This window comes from Protopterus annectens, chromosome 6.part0 (assembly GCF_019279795.1).
Source record: "Protopterus annectens isolate FY-2018-M chromosome 6.part0, PAN1.0, whole genome shotgun sequence".
NCBI classification, from domain to species: Eukaryota; Metazoa; Chordata; order Ceratodontiformes; family Protopteridae; genus Protopterus; species Protopterus annectens.
The window spans coordinates 1,036,446,745-1,036,465,252 of record NC_056737.1 but is presented as its reverse complement, the minus strand read 5'-3'; the positions used below and the strand labels follow the sequence as shown (position 1 = coordinate 1,036,465,252).

Sequence of the window (18,508 nt, the reverse complement as noted above, 5' to 3'; positions counted from 1 at the left end):
AACCAGGCATCTCCTGTAAAAGGCCAGAGATTGCCTTCTACTTTTATCTCAATCTCTGGGAATTACGATAAATCTGGTAAAGTCCCAACCTCAACCAGTTCAAGCCGTGAAGTTTATAGGGGCTCATCTAGAACACAGTCAGTTGCCTAGCTTTTTTTCCTTAAAACAGAATTCTTACTCTGAAATTGCATGTCAGTCAAGTTCTAGCACACCCCTCACCCCCAGCAAGATTAATACTCCAATGCCCTGGGGTCAGTGGCTGCTGCAATAACTTTGCTACCCGCTGCTCATCTTCATATGAGAATTTTTCAGTGAATTCTAGAAGTGCAGTGGTCTTTTCGGTTTGCCTTCATATTGTCAATCCTACTATAGGTGAAACCACTTCCGCAAATACCAAAGTACGAACGTCTCCAAAGTTGAATTCCACATAACCGAATGGCAAAACCTTGCCCCCTTTTTGATCTATGGTAGCACTAGTGTGGAGGTGTGGCACAGCTGGAAATGTCGAATTCGACATTATTTCGATATTTGGAATGTTTCGCAGTTTCTGTTTCGCGGAAATGGTTTGCTTAAGTGGCCGGTCAATCATGTGTGCTCGATGATATGAAGGCAAACCGGTCTTTTCATCAACAATCTCAGTAACATCCAATAAAATCTCAGGTTTGCAGAAAATCACTGCTGTGGTGGATACACTCCAAAGAGATGCATCAAAGTTGCCCATTTGTCCTTCCGCCCCAGAAAGCCACGTTGACCGTGGACGCCACCCAGTTTGGGGAGGGGGTGTGGCATTACTTGAGAAGGACAGTTCAAGGGACGTGGTCTCAAGAAGTGACCAATTTGCATATAAATGTTCTAGAGATGAGAAAAGTGTTTTTAGCTTTGCAGGCCCTTCAGAGCTCTGTTCAACTATGAACTACTGCTATTCAGATGGACAACATGTCAGTAGTCTGGTACATCAACAAACAGTGGAACCAAATCTTACTCTCTTTGCCAAGAAGCAATGAGAGTTGGGCAATGGGTGATCTCCTCCAACCTCTTTCTAGTAGCGATGCATATACCAGAGAAATCCAGAATATTAGCTGACAAGCTCAGCAGGGCCATCCTGACTCCTCACGACTGGTCTCTTAATCAATCAGTGGCAAAGATGATTTTCCACAAATGGGATCAACCATGCTGTGATCAGTTCTCCTCTCCCCTCAACAACAAATGCAGCAGGTTCTTTGTCCTAATTCCCCCTCAGGAACAGTCACAGAGAGATGCTGTAGTCCACGTTTGGCTCCCCTGTCTCCTTTTATGCTTACCCCCTACTCCTACTACCCAAGTTTCTTCAGAAAGCCAGTTGGTCAAAGTAATCTGCATTCACCCCCTCTGGCCTTGGCAAGTGTGGTTTCCCTTCCTGTGGTCCTCACCTAGTATGTAATCCATGGGCAGTTGACCCCAGTCCAAATCTCCTGTTACACCCGTAAGGGGTGATTCATCCGGACATTGCAAGCCTCAAGCTGACTAAATGGTTTCTCCAATTCCAATGATGGATAGACATTCCAGGTTTTCCTCTCCAGTTCATCTAATCCTTTCTTTGTCCCAGAAACCTTCAACTAGAACGATTTAGAAGAGTAAATGGAAAAGATTTTCTTTGTGGGTGCATCAAAGAGATTTAGATCCTTTTACTGCTCCAATCTCAACTGTTTTAGATTTCTTTGCCTCTCTTTTTCAAATCAGGGCATGTTTCTCTACCATTAAAGTACAATTAGCAGCCATCTCCAACTACCACATTGGCGATAAAGCTTCTCCTTTAGCTTCAACTAAACAGTGCAAGACCTTTCTAAAAGGTACATTTTTACTTAGATCTCCAATTCAAGATCCATTTCCACCTTGGGATCTGACTTTGGTGTTACAGTCTTTAGTACATCCTCCAGCTGAGCCATCAGCTAAGGTTGACCTAAAGTTTTTATCTTGGAAAACTGTCTTTTTGGTGGCAATTACTTCAGCTACATGAGTTTCAGAACTCCAAGCACTCTCTTCAGAACCACTCTTATTTAATTTTTCACAAGGATAGGGTTACCCTGCACACACTAATCCTTCTTTTTTTTACCTAAAATGGCCTCTGAATCAAACATCAAGTCATTAACCTACTATTTTTCTTTCCAAAATTTGAGAATAAAGTAGAATATATCCTTCATCTCTTAGATGTACATAGACAACTTTGTTTTTACCTACGTAGAACCAAGGAGTTTAGAAAAACAGATACCAGTATAAAAAAAACAGTTTTGAAGATTACTCTACCAAAATGAAGAACGGATTGTATTTTTTATGTTTATTCCTTGAAAGGTGTAAGATTACCAATGGCACATTCAACTAGGTCAATGGCTACATCAGCTGCTTTTTGGACTAGAGCTTCCATTGATGACATTTGTGCAGCTACCACTTGGTCTAATGCTTGTACCTTTGTTTCTCTCAACAAATTGGGCATCATTTCCAGAAACAGAGGATCATTTGTTTCTGCGTTACTCTGGAATATCTTTCCATGAGAGCCACCCAAGGTAATTGTAGCTGGGGGCTCTGTCCTATTCATTGAGGAACGAATAAAAATGACAACATCAGATATAAAAGTTATGTACTCATCATAACATTCCATCTTTGTTGTCTATTTTCATTCTTCCTCAACTTCCCTCTCACCTTCCTCTATCCATGTCTTTGGGAATGACCTAATAGAATTCTTATTAGGAACCATTCTTCCTGTTTGAGCGCCTGATCTTTTAGCTATTACAGTTCTGTCTTAGCTATTTTCAGTAAAAATGTTTCCTGAGATTATATAATAGCAGCAAACTCAATCAAAGGTAATTCAGTAGTCAGGGGCATTGTGGGTAAGGGAGGAGCTCGAGAGTTGGCGCCTAAAATCTAAAGAAAGTGGCCGAGTCGGATTCAAACCCATTTGTTGAGAAAGAATGAAAATGGATAACACAGATGGAATGTTATGGTAAGTACAAAACTTTTATTTAACCTAGCTAACAAATTTAGTGCAAATTTTATTTCACCCACAGTTTATAGCTATCCTACAGGTTACAGTCCCAGCCACCGTCCTTTAATTACTATGGAACAAGTTCTCTCAGCCCTGTCAAAAACTAAGAATACTTCATCCATTGGCTCTGACAACATACCAAGTTGCCTGATTATCACTGCAAAGTAAGGTCTTTCTGAAACCCTACTTAAACTCCTTAACTTAAGCCTCTCCACTAGTTACATTCCTGAAGCCTGTAAAACAGCTATTGTAATGCTATTACACAAGGGTGGCCCAACCACAGACCCTGGAAACTATAGACCCATTAGTCTCACTAGCCTCATATGTAAAGTCATGGAACACATTATCTCAGACTTCATTAATTTGGACTTGAAAATCTCTTAACCCTAGACCCTCATCAGTTTGGCTTTATCAAAGGAAGGCCCTGCCACTTTAACCACATTAATTTCTTTGAAAGAAATAAATGAACCAGTCGATAGTGGTTAGGCAGTGCATACAGCATATCTAGACCTGGTCAAGGCCTTTGACACTATTCCCCATGCAAGGCTTATTGATAGACTTGTATATCTGAATAAAAATCCTTATATTGTGCAATGAATAGTTGTTTGACAGAACCCACGTGATTAGAGTACCATGTGCCACTTCTGAAAGCAAAACAGTTACCAGTGGTGTACCACAGGGCTCACTTTTGCGTCCTCTCCTGTTTGTAATACATTTTTCAAATCTTCAGGCCAGCACTTCTGGCCTGTGGTTAACTAAGTTTGCAGATGACTGTAAATTGGATGCTGTTATTCAATCTTTAACTGAGTCACAATTGCTCCAACACGGCTTAGACCATATTAGTAATTGATACAAGGACAGTGGTCTCAAATTAAATGTAAAAAAATGTAGCATAGTTCATTTTGGTAAACAAAACAGTTTAACTTACCCTGCACCCCACCATTCAAACACTGTTGCAATGGATCTGGGTACTGTTGTTAATTCCTTATCATTTGACCATTGTATCTCCACTGTAGTTTAAAAAGCATTTTATCTTGCCCATCCACTTTCCAAAGGCATCTCCACTAGATCCAGAGAAGTCTCAATTCCCTTTTACTAATGTGTTATCACACCTATTACTGAGTATAATGCACCTTATTTATCGTGTGTGTATCTAAACATATCACACAACTTGAGAGACCTCAGAGATTCATAACTTAAAAGATCAGTGACTTCAAAAAATGTATTTATCAAGAGAGACTGGCAATCCCTTCTCTGTACTCAGTCTCTTACAGACTCCTTTGTGGAGATCTGTGTCTAGCCTTTCATGCCATGAAAGATCCAACCCTATTTGAACTGCTATTCCTTCACAGAAATAATAGTACATCAAATGCTCAGTTAAAATAACTAAACCTTCATCAGCAGATAAATAGGACATGTTGGTGTGATAGATTCATATCCCAACACCCCCCCCCAACTATGGAACAAACTTCCATTACATGTCAAGCAGAGTAGCACCCTTGCCACCTTCAAGTTAAAACTAGATAATTGGATGGGCAGCCTCATATTCTGTCCTGATCAATCTTGTCTTGCACTCCTTGAGGCTAGAGGGAAATTTTGACTAGGGTTTTTTTTTGGCTAGGCTTGAAATGGTCTGCAGACTGATCACCTAGTACTTACCTATGAACCTATAATGACAGGAAACTGCGAGGTATGATTGATTGCTAATGGAATAAAGAAAGGACATGTATACAAGTTACTACAGCTGTTTAATTTGTAAATTTGTTCTGGAAACAAGGGAGTATATTGTTACCTTATGATGACTGCTGTCTGTGGTTTTAAAAATAATTATAGCTCTGGTAAATAGTGCATTAGTTAAACTTGGAAAGTTTAAGGTTAGAGTGATGGAATATGGTAGGGATGTACAACACTGTTCCACATTTAGTTCCATGGCTTAGCACATGGAGTTCATTCAGGCAAGATCAGCCATATGCGGTTGCTACTGATTTGGCAGGCAACACTGAAAATGCATTTTTAATATCAGTTTTACTTCTTATTGTAAATATATTTTATTTCCATTGTTTTTAAATCAGGATTTTGATTGGGGGTTAGTTGACGTGAAGTATAACTGTTGTCTGTTTATTCACCTTTAAGTTTTTAATGTAACAACAACATTTATAACTGTTTTAATGATTGTTGATACATAAACTGTTGTATGCTGGGCATCTGTAACCCATTAGAATCCATTTCTTGCTAAGGCACTTTGGTTTTGACTGATACATTAAGGCATTTTACTGGATTACAAACTTCATATTATATAGCTAGTAATCATCATTTGTTTATTACATTTCATTGTTAATTGACTGTACAGAGTATAACATACAGAATAGAAAAAGTGAGATACTTTTAAAAATTAATTAAGTGCATTAAGAACATAATGGCTAGAGTTTATGACGTCATATGACTGAAATTTATACTTGACTTTTTTTTTTCCAGGTTTCTGAGCACTAACATTAAAATAGTGTATGAACAGAGACAAAGCACAAATTCACGATGGTTTAGTACGGACATAGCAGTTGGAGAAATGGAACTGCTGGAATGCCTTTTTCCCACAGATTCGCACTCTGTGCCCTCACAGTATACAGAGGTGAGGAGCATTTTTATTTTAGTTACAGCAGTTGGGCAAGTTCTTTTATTTAGCTATATTGATGCCATACACAATGTGAATGATCTTTAAGAAGTAATTTGTCTCACTGTTTATTACTGTGGAGAGGGAAGGTGGGACATTCTGCAGTCTTTTTTCTTCCTGTTAGTGTGTTTGTGTGGGTGTTTGTGTGTGTGTGTGTGTGTGTGTGTGTGTGTGTGTGTGTGTGTGTGTGTGTGTGTGTGTGTGTGTGTGTGTGTGTGTGTGTGTGTGTGATGCATGCTTGTAAATTTGCAAGTGTGTGATTTCATTTATATGAGTGTGTGACACCTCTGCTTCCAACCTTTTAGAATCTGGATGCTTTTGCAAAACTGTCATTCTGTACCAGTGAGACTCAAGTGTGGTTTATGTTGCTATTGCTGTGTATATAAGCCATGTGCATCCAACATTATATCTTTTTAAGAAAAAACAAAAGGGGACAAAAGTAACCTTAGTTTATAATTTAGTTAGCAGTATAGTTTGTATTTAGCTACTTGCTCTGAATCATCACTGCAGAATTTTGCCTGTTGCAGCTGCATTTTGAATTATGTTCTTAGATTTAGCCAAGATATTGTTAATCAGTTTATACTTTAAGTTTGTGTCATTGGTCGGAGGATTAATTTGCTGATTAGCATTATTTTGGACCAAGGTTTAGCTTAATATACATGGAAGTTGAACTTTCCTGCCATAGAAGAGGATTGCTTATGCACTCTACCACTGCATTCTGAAAGAGAGTAACATGCTGAAATAGCAAAGGTAACCATATTTATACTATTTGTTAATTATTGTAGCAGTTCTACACTGTTAGGGAATCGGTTATGCTGCAGTGTACTTATAACTGCTTGGGTTTGGTTACAAATGCAAAGCCTAAGTGAGCATACATTGTAGAGTGAGTGTATCACAGTATATCCCACACCATAATTGGGTATTATGGTTGTATGATGCTTAGGGTGATATTGTCTTTTATTTATTTAATAAAGCAGTGCTGTAGTATTAATTGCTTTGTGGCTGCTAAATTAATGAGAAGGTGACATAATTCCTTAACTTTGAGATGATAAGAAACTTGGATATGTATGTACTTTTTTACTTGTCCTTTTATGGTTTAGTCCACCATCACATATTGAGTTTAAAAAATATAAAATTTGCATTTTCATCTGGTGCCTCCTATGAAGAAAGCCATTTTTAGAACAAATTACGTTTAGCTATGAAAAACATTGTGCGCAGAACTGTGCGCTAGGCATTAGACAACGTATGGACAGGTTTTGCTTTACCTAATCCAGACAGTTTGATAGAGCCAGTGATAAAAGTATAATGTTTTTGTTTAGATAAGTGTCACAGGAAGTCTTGTTATCCTCTTCCAACATCCCTTTCAAGAAAAAAAAATGAAAGGGGAATGTAGAAATTTATGTGGGAAATGCGATCTGTTTCAGCTTTTGCAGCCCCAAGGTCAAACACTTTCTCAACCATGGGTCACTAACAATATATTTTCGGGCAGTGGCACGTCTGAGCAGACCAGTACCCAGACTTAATTTCCACTGATGCCCAGGCACATGTAGCAGAAACCCATTTTGTTGTTTTACAAGGATGCAATGAGACAGCCATTTTTGTTGTATGAGGGAATGTCACAGACCAGGAGAGATAAGTCTGACAATTCCATGCTGAAGCCAAGACTTCCGAAGTCCTTCCTTGAAAAGACCCAGACGGTGAAACCTATCCCTGCCTCTTGCCTTCCAGATGTTTTCTAATTCTCAGATGTTGGATGGATCTTCTGCTAGTTTTCTTCCTATTCACAATGCTTTATCAGAACATTGGTTTTCCATGGCCCAGGGATCGCTGAAAGCTACACAGAGCCTGCAGCCAGGAGCTGAACACTTGGTGTCTGGGGTTCTTCTCTGCTAGAAGTTAGCGGGATCACCTTTCTGCTCATATAGAGTACTCAAAGGAAAGTGAGGGGGAAGAACCAGACCATTCCTCTCAGATGTCTTCCCCTCCCGGCTGTGATACAAACAGATAGGACATCTCCTGTGAGTCACTTACAGAGGAGATTTCATGTGAAGACAACCTCACCCAGGATGAACAACTACTCCATCTGGGAAAAAAAACAGGAGGCATCATCAGAGGCACAAAAAGGTACTTTGAATTACTGGCCCATGATAGTTCCAAACCCGTGGCTATTTTTTTTTCTTTCTGTATGCTTTATGCCCCCGCACTTTCTGATAATCAAGTTTCCCTGGTCAGACTTGATTCATAGTTTTATAAGTGTTACTAGACTAATGACAACAACTAGGACCTTTTTAAGCCTAGCAAGCATACCAAATCTCTGACAAGTTCTGGTACCCTTGACAAGTGTAAGCAAGGGCTTGGGAGAGGAAACATTTATAGACAGGGGCTTGGGAGATGAACCTTTTACAGGTTGCCTGTGTCCGTTAGAGACATAGGTGCCAAACCAGGGATGGATTTCCTGTTCCCCATCCAGTTGTCCAAGTTACATATGAATTGGGTTAGGGAGGAACTCTGCTTCACATGGATGGGGAGTCTGTTCCACAGATGGGGTAGTGCCTGGGATACATACCTGTCTCTCCAGCAGGTCCTGTTAATATCACAGGCAAGGTTTAAGTCTTTAGAATGGGTAATTCTGGTGCTGTTTTTTGTGGATATGCAAGAGGTCCATCAGAATGGGGTCTTACAATGCCATGTATGCCAGATATAGATCTCCCCTCAAAAGTCTATACGAGACAGAATACAGGGATAGGCCCTTGAAGCGGTCTGCATAGGAAATTTTATTTATGCCCTGTTTTCTTTTAGTGAGGAACCTCTGTGGATGTTCCATTTGTTGGATATGCCTCATTAGGTACATACTAAAGGGGGCATTGTACTCAATGATAGGTCTGATGAATGCTGAATACAGTAGAACAATGACCTCCTTGAACTTAGATACCATACCTTTGTTTATACATTGCGCAACATAGAATGATTTCCTCACTACTGTAGACACGTGATGGTCAGGTTCCCTATTATATGATTGAAGACGTATTCTTTCAAATGCGTCTTGATCGAACTTGAAAGCACGAAACGGCAAAATACCGAAATGGCATATAAGCAAATTGTTTCCCTGGGAAAGAAATCGCTTGGCCGCCTTCTTTATTTTGCCATTTTTGTCACTGTAGTGCGATCTCGGAGTTGGTATTTTTAAGTAGGAGGGGTGTGGGGGGGCACAGCCCCTCACGTCGGGGGTGTGGGGGCGAAGCCCCCCACTTTATGTAATGTTTTAAATTTTTTTTTTCTTTTTTGAAACAGCGATTTTTTTCCCTGGGAAAAATATCGCTGTTCTTGGAGTTCGGGATTGTAAGCTTTCGCTTACATGGGGGTCGATAAATCAGTGTTCGCTTTTTTAAGCGTTCACTGATTTAATATAGACCCGATGGTCAAAGGCTAGATTACTGTCTGTGTGTGTCCCTAAGTCCCTGACTACTGGGTCAAGTGTAAGGGATGTGTTGTTAATATGATAGTTACCAGAGGGGGATGACTTCCCGAAGGATACTGTTATGCATTTCTTAGCATTTAGTTTTAGTCCATGGCTCTGACACCACTTGTTTGTCTGTCAGTGTGGGATTCAATGACAGCTCCTAATTTGCGATCATCTGCAAGTTTAGTTAGCCAGAGACCACTGACATTGGCCTTGACTTCAGAGAAGTACATGCCAAAAAAAGAGCAGTCCAAGAACCATCCCTGATGGACTCCACTTGCGACTGGCCTCATTGTAGAGGTGGACTACCCAATTCTAACTTCCTGGGTCCTGTCTGTGAGGCAGTTGGGTATCCACCTGGTGGCATATGGGTTTGTACCTAACCTCTCAAGTTTGTCAACAATGCCCAAGTGGTGTATTGTGTTAGATGCCTTGGCCAGGTCAAGGCAGGCAGTGTGAGCCATTTTGCCCTCATCAATTGATTTGGTGACCTTCTCAAAGAAGTCCACCAGTTTGAGTAGCCATGACCTGCCCTTGACGAAACCATACTGGGTTGGGTCCAGTGTCTAGAAGTTTACTATATCACTATTTATCATTTTAGTGATAATTCTTTCTATGGCATTATGTATAAGACTAGTGAGACTTATGAGTCTGTAGTTTCCAGGGTATGTAGATGGCCCACCTTTGTGCAGAGGGATGACTGTTACTGTTCTCCATTCATGATGCACGAAGCCTGTTTTGAGGCTATAGTTAAGTAATAGTTCCAGAGGACCTGATAAGTCATGTTTCATGCTATTTAGAAGGCATCCTAGGATATTGCCTGGGCTCATTGCTGCAGTGTTTTTGACCTTAGAGAGAAGCATTAAGGACATGTTCACTAGTAACAGCAGCAGGAGTTGTATTTGATGGTATTTCCTGAGGAAGGTTGAGTGGGAAAGGTGAGTAAATTTAGAGCTTAATTTATCAGCTATATTATCAGCTAGTTTGCTATATCTTCTGGCTCCGTATATGTAGCTCCATTTACAATGATCTCTGCACGCAATTGTGTATTGCCATTGAGGTTGCAGACATAGTTAAAGAATTCTTTGTGGTTGTCCTTGGCCTGGGAGGTCAAATTTACCTCAAATTTGGATTTGGCAGACTTTATTTGTCCTCTGAGTTGTTTATTTAGTTTGATGAAAGTGCTTTTATCCTGTTGGGTGCTGCACCTCCTAATTTTTGGCATGATTTTCTTCCTTCTGTTATACAGCCTATCAGTTTTGTGATTCCACCAGGGTGGCTTATTTTTTGAGTTAGTTGTGTACTTCTTCCTGGCAGGTACAGCTGCCTGTATGCAGCTATTAACATGCTTGTATAGGGTTTCTTTGAACAGTACTGCATAGGCAGCAGTGTTCTCAGGATTTATGGTGGCTTCAAATTTTGCCAGGTTATCACTTAATAGCAGGAAGTTAGCCTTAGAGTAATTTCTGAATATTCAGGGTTTAGCTGGGGGTCTACGTTTTATTTTTACCTCAAAGGAGACCATTTTGTGATCTGACCTTACCAAAGAAGACATTATAGTAAGGGGTTTGCAGCACTCTCCCAAATTAGTGAGGACCAGATCCAATATGGGTGCACCCCTCATTGGTGTATTGACAACCTAGTCCAGGGAGTTTGTGTTTACAAAATCCGGGAATCTTAGTGCCTGTACGTTTGGTGTCCTATAGGATACCCTGTTAATAGTGAAGTAATTGAAGTTGCCCATGAATATGGTATTAGGTTGGTTGGTGAACGTTTCCAATAAGTTTAAATGCTTGTTATGGGTTTCCTGGGTCATAGAGGGGGACCTGTAACTTGCAAGGAAGTGGTAATGGATTTTGCCTATGTTGATTTGAACATGGTGCAGCTCAAGTGCATTCGTTTGAAGAGCCTTGAGGTATATTTATTTTTTATGCAAATCTAGACACCTTCACCTTTAGTCCCTGTCTGTGTAATAACTTGTCTAAATGTGTGGAAGGCATTATAATATATACATGTATTTACTATTAGGTAGCCCTAAATACTGATCCTAACTCCCTACAGCTCTAATACATTGGCTAATTCCTAGTAGCTAACTCTAAGGAATACTGGTGGCTATAAGCAAGCATTTCCCCCTATATTAATAAAAATTAATGGTGTTATGCTATAAGTAAAAACTGTAAGCATAAAAAGAAAAGTGTTACAAACCCCTAAAATTGCTAAAGGAAAATTTTAAGAAGTAAAACAAAAAGCCTTACTATAAATCCCTAGTGTACTTACCTTATGTTCACAGTCTCTAAGATCCTTGTGTCTGATTAAGCTCTGCTCCACTTGCCCTTGCTGCGCTTGGGCTCGCCCGAGCCTCACCCTGCCCCCCCAATCCCCCCCCCCCAGTAGTGCTAAATTTATAGCCATAAAACCACACCCCTCCTATCAGAACCATTCAATATTGTACACCTAATTTTAAACTCCGCCCCTCACCTCCCTCCTCCATTTCCTATCCATCCTCTATATCCTGGTGACAATACAATAAAGATATTGACTCTGCCTCTCACTATGTCACCATCCAATGCAGTGTCACTACTCTCTCTGCTATCCCTTATGTTAATTCCGTATCTCCGCTCCACTTTTGAAAATCAGTATTACCTAGGATTTCATTGCCCAAAATGTCAAACCACCACCCCAATTGCATGAAATAAGGCAGGTCATCCAATAATTCGTCCTATATCCAACTCCTTAACTAGAATAAACTATCAGCCTAGTAACTCTAGATACATAAGCTCAAAATCCAAACACTATCAAAAACTAATAAATGCATTCTTAAAGCTAATTGTAAGCTTACACTATAACCTCATAATGGATGGAGACATTCACCCTGACCCTGGCCCATCCACTCTTGATAACTCTACCTGTTATGCTAATAACCCTACCAAAACACTGTCAATAAATAGGTCCCCCAACTCCCTCCTGGCCTGCCATCTAAATATTAGAAGCATAAACAATGAAGTACATAACCTGCATGCCCTCTTAGCAGTCTGCTCCCCTGATATACTGTGTCTAACGAAACCTGGTTAAAGCCATCAGATTCAGATAATGAAGTTTTACCACCTGGGTATAACATACTTAGATTGGACTGTGCTACTAGGAAGGGAGGTGGGGTAGCTGTACTCTTCAAATCTACACTAAATGTTACTATAGACCCCATACAACCACCCCAGGTCAATAATGTAGAAATTCTTTCTTCCAAATTTCAGATTAATAAAAACAAATGCATAAATATTGTCTACATGTACATTTTCCCCCAGGGAATAACACCAGTACCCTAGAAAATATCCTCCACTGGTTATCTAGTACCTGTCCCCAAGAAACTATAGTACTTGGAGATTTTAACATAGACTGGAACACCTGTTCTTCAGAATCGCCTACTATCCATGTAAACCTATATGGGTTTACACAGATTATATCCACCCCCACCAGGACAGGCAAATCTAATCACAAAGAAAGTATACTAGACTGGATACTAATCAATAGTCACTCCCAAATGTATATGTCAGGGACCCTCCCTGATGACCTTAGTGATCACTCTCTTACCTTTATATTTAAACACAGAACCAATAACCCCCACCAGCCGACCAATAGAACAGTAATAAATAATAACAGCTTTAACCCTACCAAGTTTCAAGATGAACACAAATCATGCGATTGGTCTGCCCTAAAATACCTGCCCCAGGATGAAGCTGTTGCTACCTTAACTATAAATTCCTTGCCATCCTCGATTCTTATGATCCTGCTCGCTCCTTTAAGGCCAAAACAAAAATTGCACCATGGCTCTCTAAAGATACCAAATCAAGAATCACACTCGGAAACAAGGCATGGACCATATGGCGTACCATTAAAGCACTTCTATATCAAGTTAAATATCTGCAATTAAGGAATGAGACAAAAAGATCCATTTTACTAGATAAAAAAACTACTTCCATCTCCAGCAGAGAAATCAAAATAACCCTCAAAAATTTTGGGCAGGTATAAGTAAACTACTGCACCCCGGACAAACTACCGCACCAACTCCCTCAGCCTCTACTGATAAACTACCAGAGGATGTCGCAAACACCTTCACTAGTTTCTTCACTGAGACTATCCAGGTCCTAGCTAGCCAGCTACCTCTGAGTTCCTCTAACTTACAGGATGCCATTCCCAGTACCCAGCACTCATTTAGCTTCCTATCAATCTCTACATCTTTTATTTGTACCCTAATCAAAAAGTTAAAACCTACTACCCTATCTGCTGATCTTTTCCATGCTGAGTATCTTCAAATAGCTGCAGATACCATAGCACACTCCATCCCCATTCTAATCAGTCATACCATATCAAAAGCTACAGTCCCCTCTGTCTGGAAAATACCTCATGTCATACCACTCCATAAAGGTGGTAGCTGTACTGAACTGTCTAATTTTAGACCCACTAGCTAAAATTATGGAAAAGTGCATCCATAAACAGCTTCTGCACAATCTAATCCAGAACAACCTACTGGCTAACTCTCAGCATGGCTTCAGACCACATCATAGTACCACCTCAGCCCTCCTTGCCTTCTCCAGTGCTATAAACTATAACAGAAACAATAACAAATTATGGTCAGCCCTTTTTTTGGATCTCTCAAAGGCTTTCGATATGGTTAACCACCAATTACTCATCCACACTCTGAAAACTATTTCTTTACATAATCATTCTCCCCAGTGGTTCCAATCTCATCTGTGTGATAGTCAACAAGCAGTCCTATGGCAGAATAAACTATCCAAACTCCTACTCAACACCCTAGGTGTCCCCCAGAGGTCTATTCTGGGACCTCTTTTGTTTTCCATTTTCATTAATGACCTCCATACTGTCATCGCAAAAGCAAATTGCATTCAATACGCGGACGACTCATCTTTGATTTTCTCTGCTACCTCCCAGCTAGATTTGCAGACATTAACCCAAAATACTTTTAACATAGTTGAAAATTGGCTTTCTGATCATCGTCTGATTTTAAACCCCAACAAAACAAAGCTACTACTTTTCTCCCCCACTCAAAAGTCCTCAGTGTTATCCTTCTCCATTAAGTCTACTATTGGCACCATAATCTCCCCAGATGTCTACATGAAACTCCTAGGTGTTTTCATAGATGTTGTTGTGTCTTTCGGCTTCTCCCAGTTAGGGGTCGCCACAGCGGAACGCCGGTCCTCTAATGATTGGCAGTAGATTTTTACATGCCGAGTTGCCAGCTCTGACACACAACCTTCAACGAAGGTACGCCCATTCATGCATGTCTCCACACAGAAGATGCTCTAGCTGAGAATCGAACAGGACATCTTTCTGTGAGGCGACAATGCTATCAGTCTTAAATTTGATATGCATGTCAGTCAAACTATCAAAACCATGAATAAAAACTTGGCTCACTGTATAGGATTAAACCTTTCCTATGCCTCCCTTTTACTTACCAACTTAAACAAAACTAATCTTAATAAATTCTCTAGCTGCTATAATCACATAGCTAGATTTGCCATTGGCATGCAGTATAGAACACATCACTGTAAAAAATTAAATTTTCTTGGTTAGCTAGAACTGCCCAGCCTAATTCAGTGCAACCAACTTACAATGGCTCATAATGTACTTAACCAACTTGAAAATACACCTGCACTTAAAAACGTTATCTACCCCCCCCCACCCCACCCCCCCACCCCATTGCAACCTCAGACCACTTTGCTCATCTAATAGACTGGTAGTTCAAACTGTCATATCCAACAACTCAGCCGGTGACTCTTTGTTTGCCAACTCTGTTGGCAAAACTTGGAACTCACTGCTTGCTGACATTACTCTAGAGACAACCCTAACTCAGTTCAAGAAAAGTCTCAAGCAGTATTTCAGTTCTCATTGGTTATGTCTTTGCTCCAAGCCTGACTAAATATTTAGTTATATTTGTGTACCGATACTGTTTCACCTGCAATTTATTTGTGTTTTAATTTGTTAAACTATATCATAAATTTGTGAGATTGTATAACTTACATGTCTCAGCAGAGTCTGTAAACTGTGCTTAGTCTGTATTATGTTATGTTTGCTTTTATAACTACTGTTGGAGCTTTTCTCCCCTGGCCTCCACTGAAAATGGACATGTATCGAGTCGGACTATCCCGGTCAACAAATGTAAAATAAAATAAATAAATAACCTTGCACTGTTGGTGTACTGTCCATGGCTTTAAACCATGTTTCAGTGACCACACAGACATCAGCATTCTCTAGGATGAAGAGGGCTTCTAGATAGTGATGTTTTTTGTTTAGACTCCTAGCACTGAACAGTAATACCTTTAGATTTTCTTGGTTTTGATTCGCAGTGTCAGAAGTGCTTTCAGGTTGGCATTGCCTAAAAAGGCACTATGAGGGAAGATCATGTTTTAGCTGATATTTGAAAGCCTAGAGCAGAGAGATGCAGAGACCATCCCTGGCAAAGTAGTGTGGCCTGTTGACCATCTCCTTCCTTGCCGATAAATATTGCACCCTTAGAATGTCAGCAGAAACTACGCCAATTATTAAAGTCTGTCATCTTTTGTTCATATTGTGGCATCATTGTTGAAGAAGGTAAAATGCTGCCCAATGCTAGGATCATAACAGCCTGAGACACATATTCCGAAAGCTCCATGATGTCTCTCTTCGTACGTCTCAGGTCATTTACACCCACATGGACTATTACTGAGCCCATTTGTTCCCTAGTAGTGCAGATCATTCCATATCCACTAGGTAGAGAACCATCTTGCGGGAGGGCCATCATTTAGGTAGCTGTTAGGATGGCTTGTGGTCTCCCCAACATGGATGTGCACATGTGACCTGCATCATAGTGGGGCCGACAAAACCTTCCCCTACTTAAGCATGCACTCATATGTACTTGCTCAGTGTAGGCTGCCGGTCATAGGCAGCTTGGTGAAGCACACTCATGTCTGCATGTTGGGGGCCTGCCCCTGCCTCCAAAGGTTTGCTACAGTCTGTGATTGTCTCTGTCCCTGTATCCCCAGAATGGGTATGCCCATCATCCCTAACAACTCCATCAAGAATCTGAGTTGCTAATCAAATTCTGGTCACCTGGTCTGTAATCAGTGCTTTATTCCTGTGTGCTTTTGGAGTTGGTTTAATCTTTTGATAATCTCTCTTGTTTTGGAAGTCCTAGAGGATGGTTTTGTAACAGCCTCTCAGAAGCCTGACTCTAAAGTCAGCTGCTATTAAGAAACCTGACCAGATCTACAGGGTGCTGTAGTTCCAGAAATATACAAAAACCCTGAGACAGATCCAGCAGTCGTGTCCGTGGATCGAGAAGAAGGGTCCAGATCCGTTCCTACTCCCAAGACATGGGCAAATGACAAGTAAAACTGCCACTTTGGTCTTCAGTGCAATTAAATGAGAGACGCACATGATTCAGTTTCAAATGGTTATAACAGACTAAGTAGGAGAAAAATAGTGGAGATTTCTGATGCTGCTGAATGCAAAACTCTTTCAGCTGATACAGATAGCTAGTGATGTAGCAAGGCACTCAATCATGTGCAGGTGTGCTGCTGTGGATGGAGCAGCCGCAGGATCTGTGGTCAGCAGCCACACCTTGCTGAGACTTCAGAGTCTGCCATAGGAAGTTAAAGTGCAGCTACTTAATGCCCAACCAGATGAACGGCTACTCTGTAAGGCCTCCATCAGTGAAGTTTTTAAGGGGATGGGAGAAGGATTTTGCAGTGCGTTAAACAAGACTTTTTACACTCCCCTTTGCCACAGTATGATAGGAACTACCCATAAAACCCAGGACCCTAATTACACTGCAGGGAGAATTTAAGCCAGCAAAAGGTATAAGGGAGCCTTCCATGACCAGCCATGGCTTTGTGCACCTTCTTCCTATCTCTTGTCAAGAAAGTAGTGTTCTCAGATGAGTACACTATGTATTCCTGTTATTCCTTTGATTTAGTTAAGTGTAAGTGAAGGATTACAATTTCTTCTGATTATCATCGTCCTGGTGTTTCAGTGCTTGTGAAAGGTTTTTTTTTTCTGTTTGTGTTGCTGCCAGGTTCAAAGAGTATTGCCAGTTTAATAAAGCCCCAACTACAACTGAGATAACCCAAGATGGAAAGAGGAAAGTGTGGAATTATGAGGATTTGCTTTCTTACCTTTTGTCAAGGGCTGGGATGGAAGACTTACCTTGGGGCTAGCCACACCACCCACTGGAGACCAAAGATCAGATTAAGGCTAAACATATGTTTTGGCACTTAAGAGATGCTGCCAATGAGGAGGAATGGTGCCATCTCAAGGACACCCTTCATAGCACACTGGCTTATAGAATAAGTTGCACCTGTGAGAGTTGGGCCTCTTACCACACACACCCACCCACACTACTGAGTTGACTACGGTGTTATGGCACCCTGCACACTGTCCATGTCTAGGTAATGGGATGTAAATGGCCCCATTTTACTTCCATATGAAGAGGTGTAACCCATCCTGAAATGGGGTAGTACTGGAACACATCATGGGATGGTGGTGGAACCCATGGCACAAATCCAAAGCAGCATAACTTCCATATGAGTGTATGGAATGAAATTTACAAAAAAAAAAAAGGTTCCTAGATTATATTCATGTTGCTTTTGTTTTTCAGACAAATGTTCAAAGATATAAAAGTGGAGTCATTATATTTTGAAGTAAGAACCACAAAATGATTGCCTTTCTAAGGACTTAGGCATCAGTTGTGGGAAGATTATTACTCTTCATGTGATTTAAGCCTATAGTATATTGCCATTGTCTCTGCTGTTACAGTGCTTCTTACTTAGTCTGTTTGTGTGTGTGGGTGTGCGCACTCACACACTTTCACTGGGGGGGGGGCAGCATTATTTTACCATTACCCAGCATGCTTATGGAGGAAAGCAGTGACATTTTCTTTCTTTCTTTCTTTTTTTTTTTTTTTGTTTTTTTTGCGTATATCTCCACACTAATTCTCCAAGCTGAAGTTCCTTAAATAACAGAGTTCATTGGATGAATTAAGGTTTTATTATGATTGTTGAGTTGCTGCTTAGTAAGGTAAACAAAACAGCAATTTGTACTCTTCCTTGCTAAAGTTGCTTATGTTAGTGAAGTGTTAGCATCTTAAACAGGTGAACTACGAATTGTGTGGTAAAGAGTAGTGGAAGCTAGGTTAAGAAGGGAGGTGATGATTAGTGATCAGCAGTATGGTTTCATGCCAGGAAATAGCACTACAGATGCAATGTTTGCTCTTAAAGTGTTGATGGAGAAGTACAGAGAAGGTCAGAAGGAGTTGCATTGTATCTTTGTGGACTTGGAGAAAGATAGGGTGCCTAGAGAGGAGTTGTGG

The 18,508-nt window shown here is 40.5% G+C and overlaps 1 protein-coding gene across 1 annotated transcript in view; it reads left to right on the top strand.

Moving 5' to 3' along the window:
• The window catches only part of ATG2B (autophagy related 2B), a 1,825,281-nt gene that overhangs the window by 530,561 nt on the left and 1,276,212 nt on the right, over positions 1–18,508 (top strand). Inside the window, exon 11 of the mRNA XM_044074646.1 lies at positions 5,495–5,645. Within this exon, the coding sequence (XP_043930581.1) occupies positions 5,495–5,645 (151 nt within the window). The remainder of the gene's footprint in view (positions 1–5,494; positions 5,646–18,508) is intronic.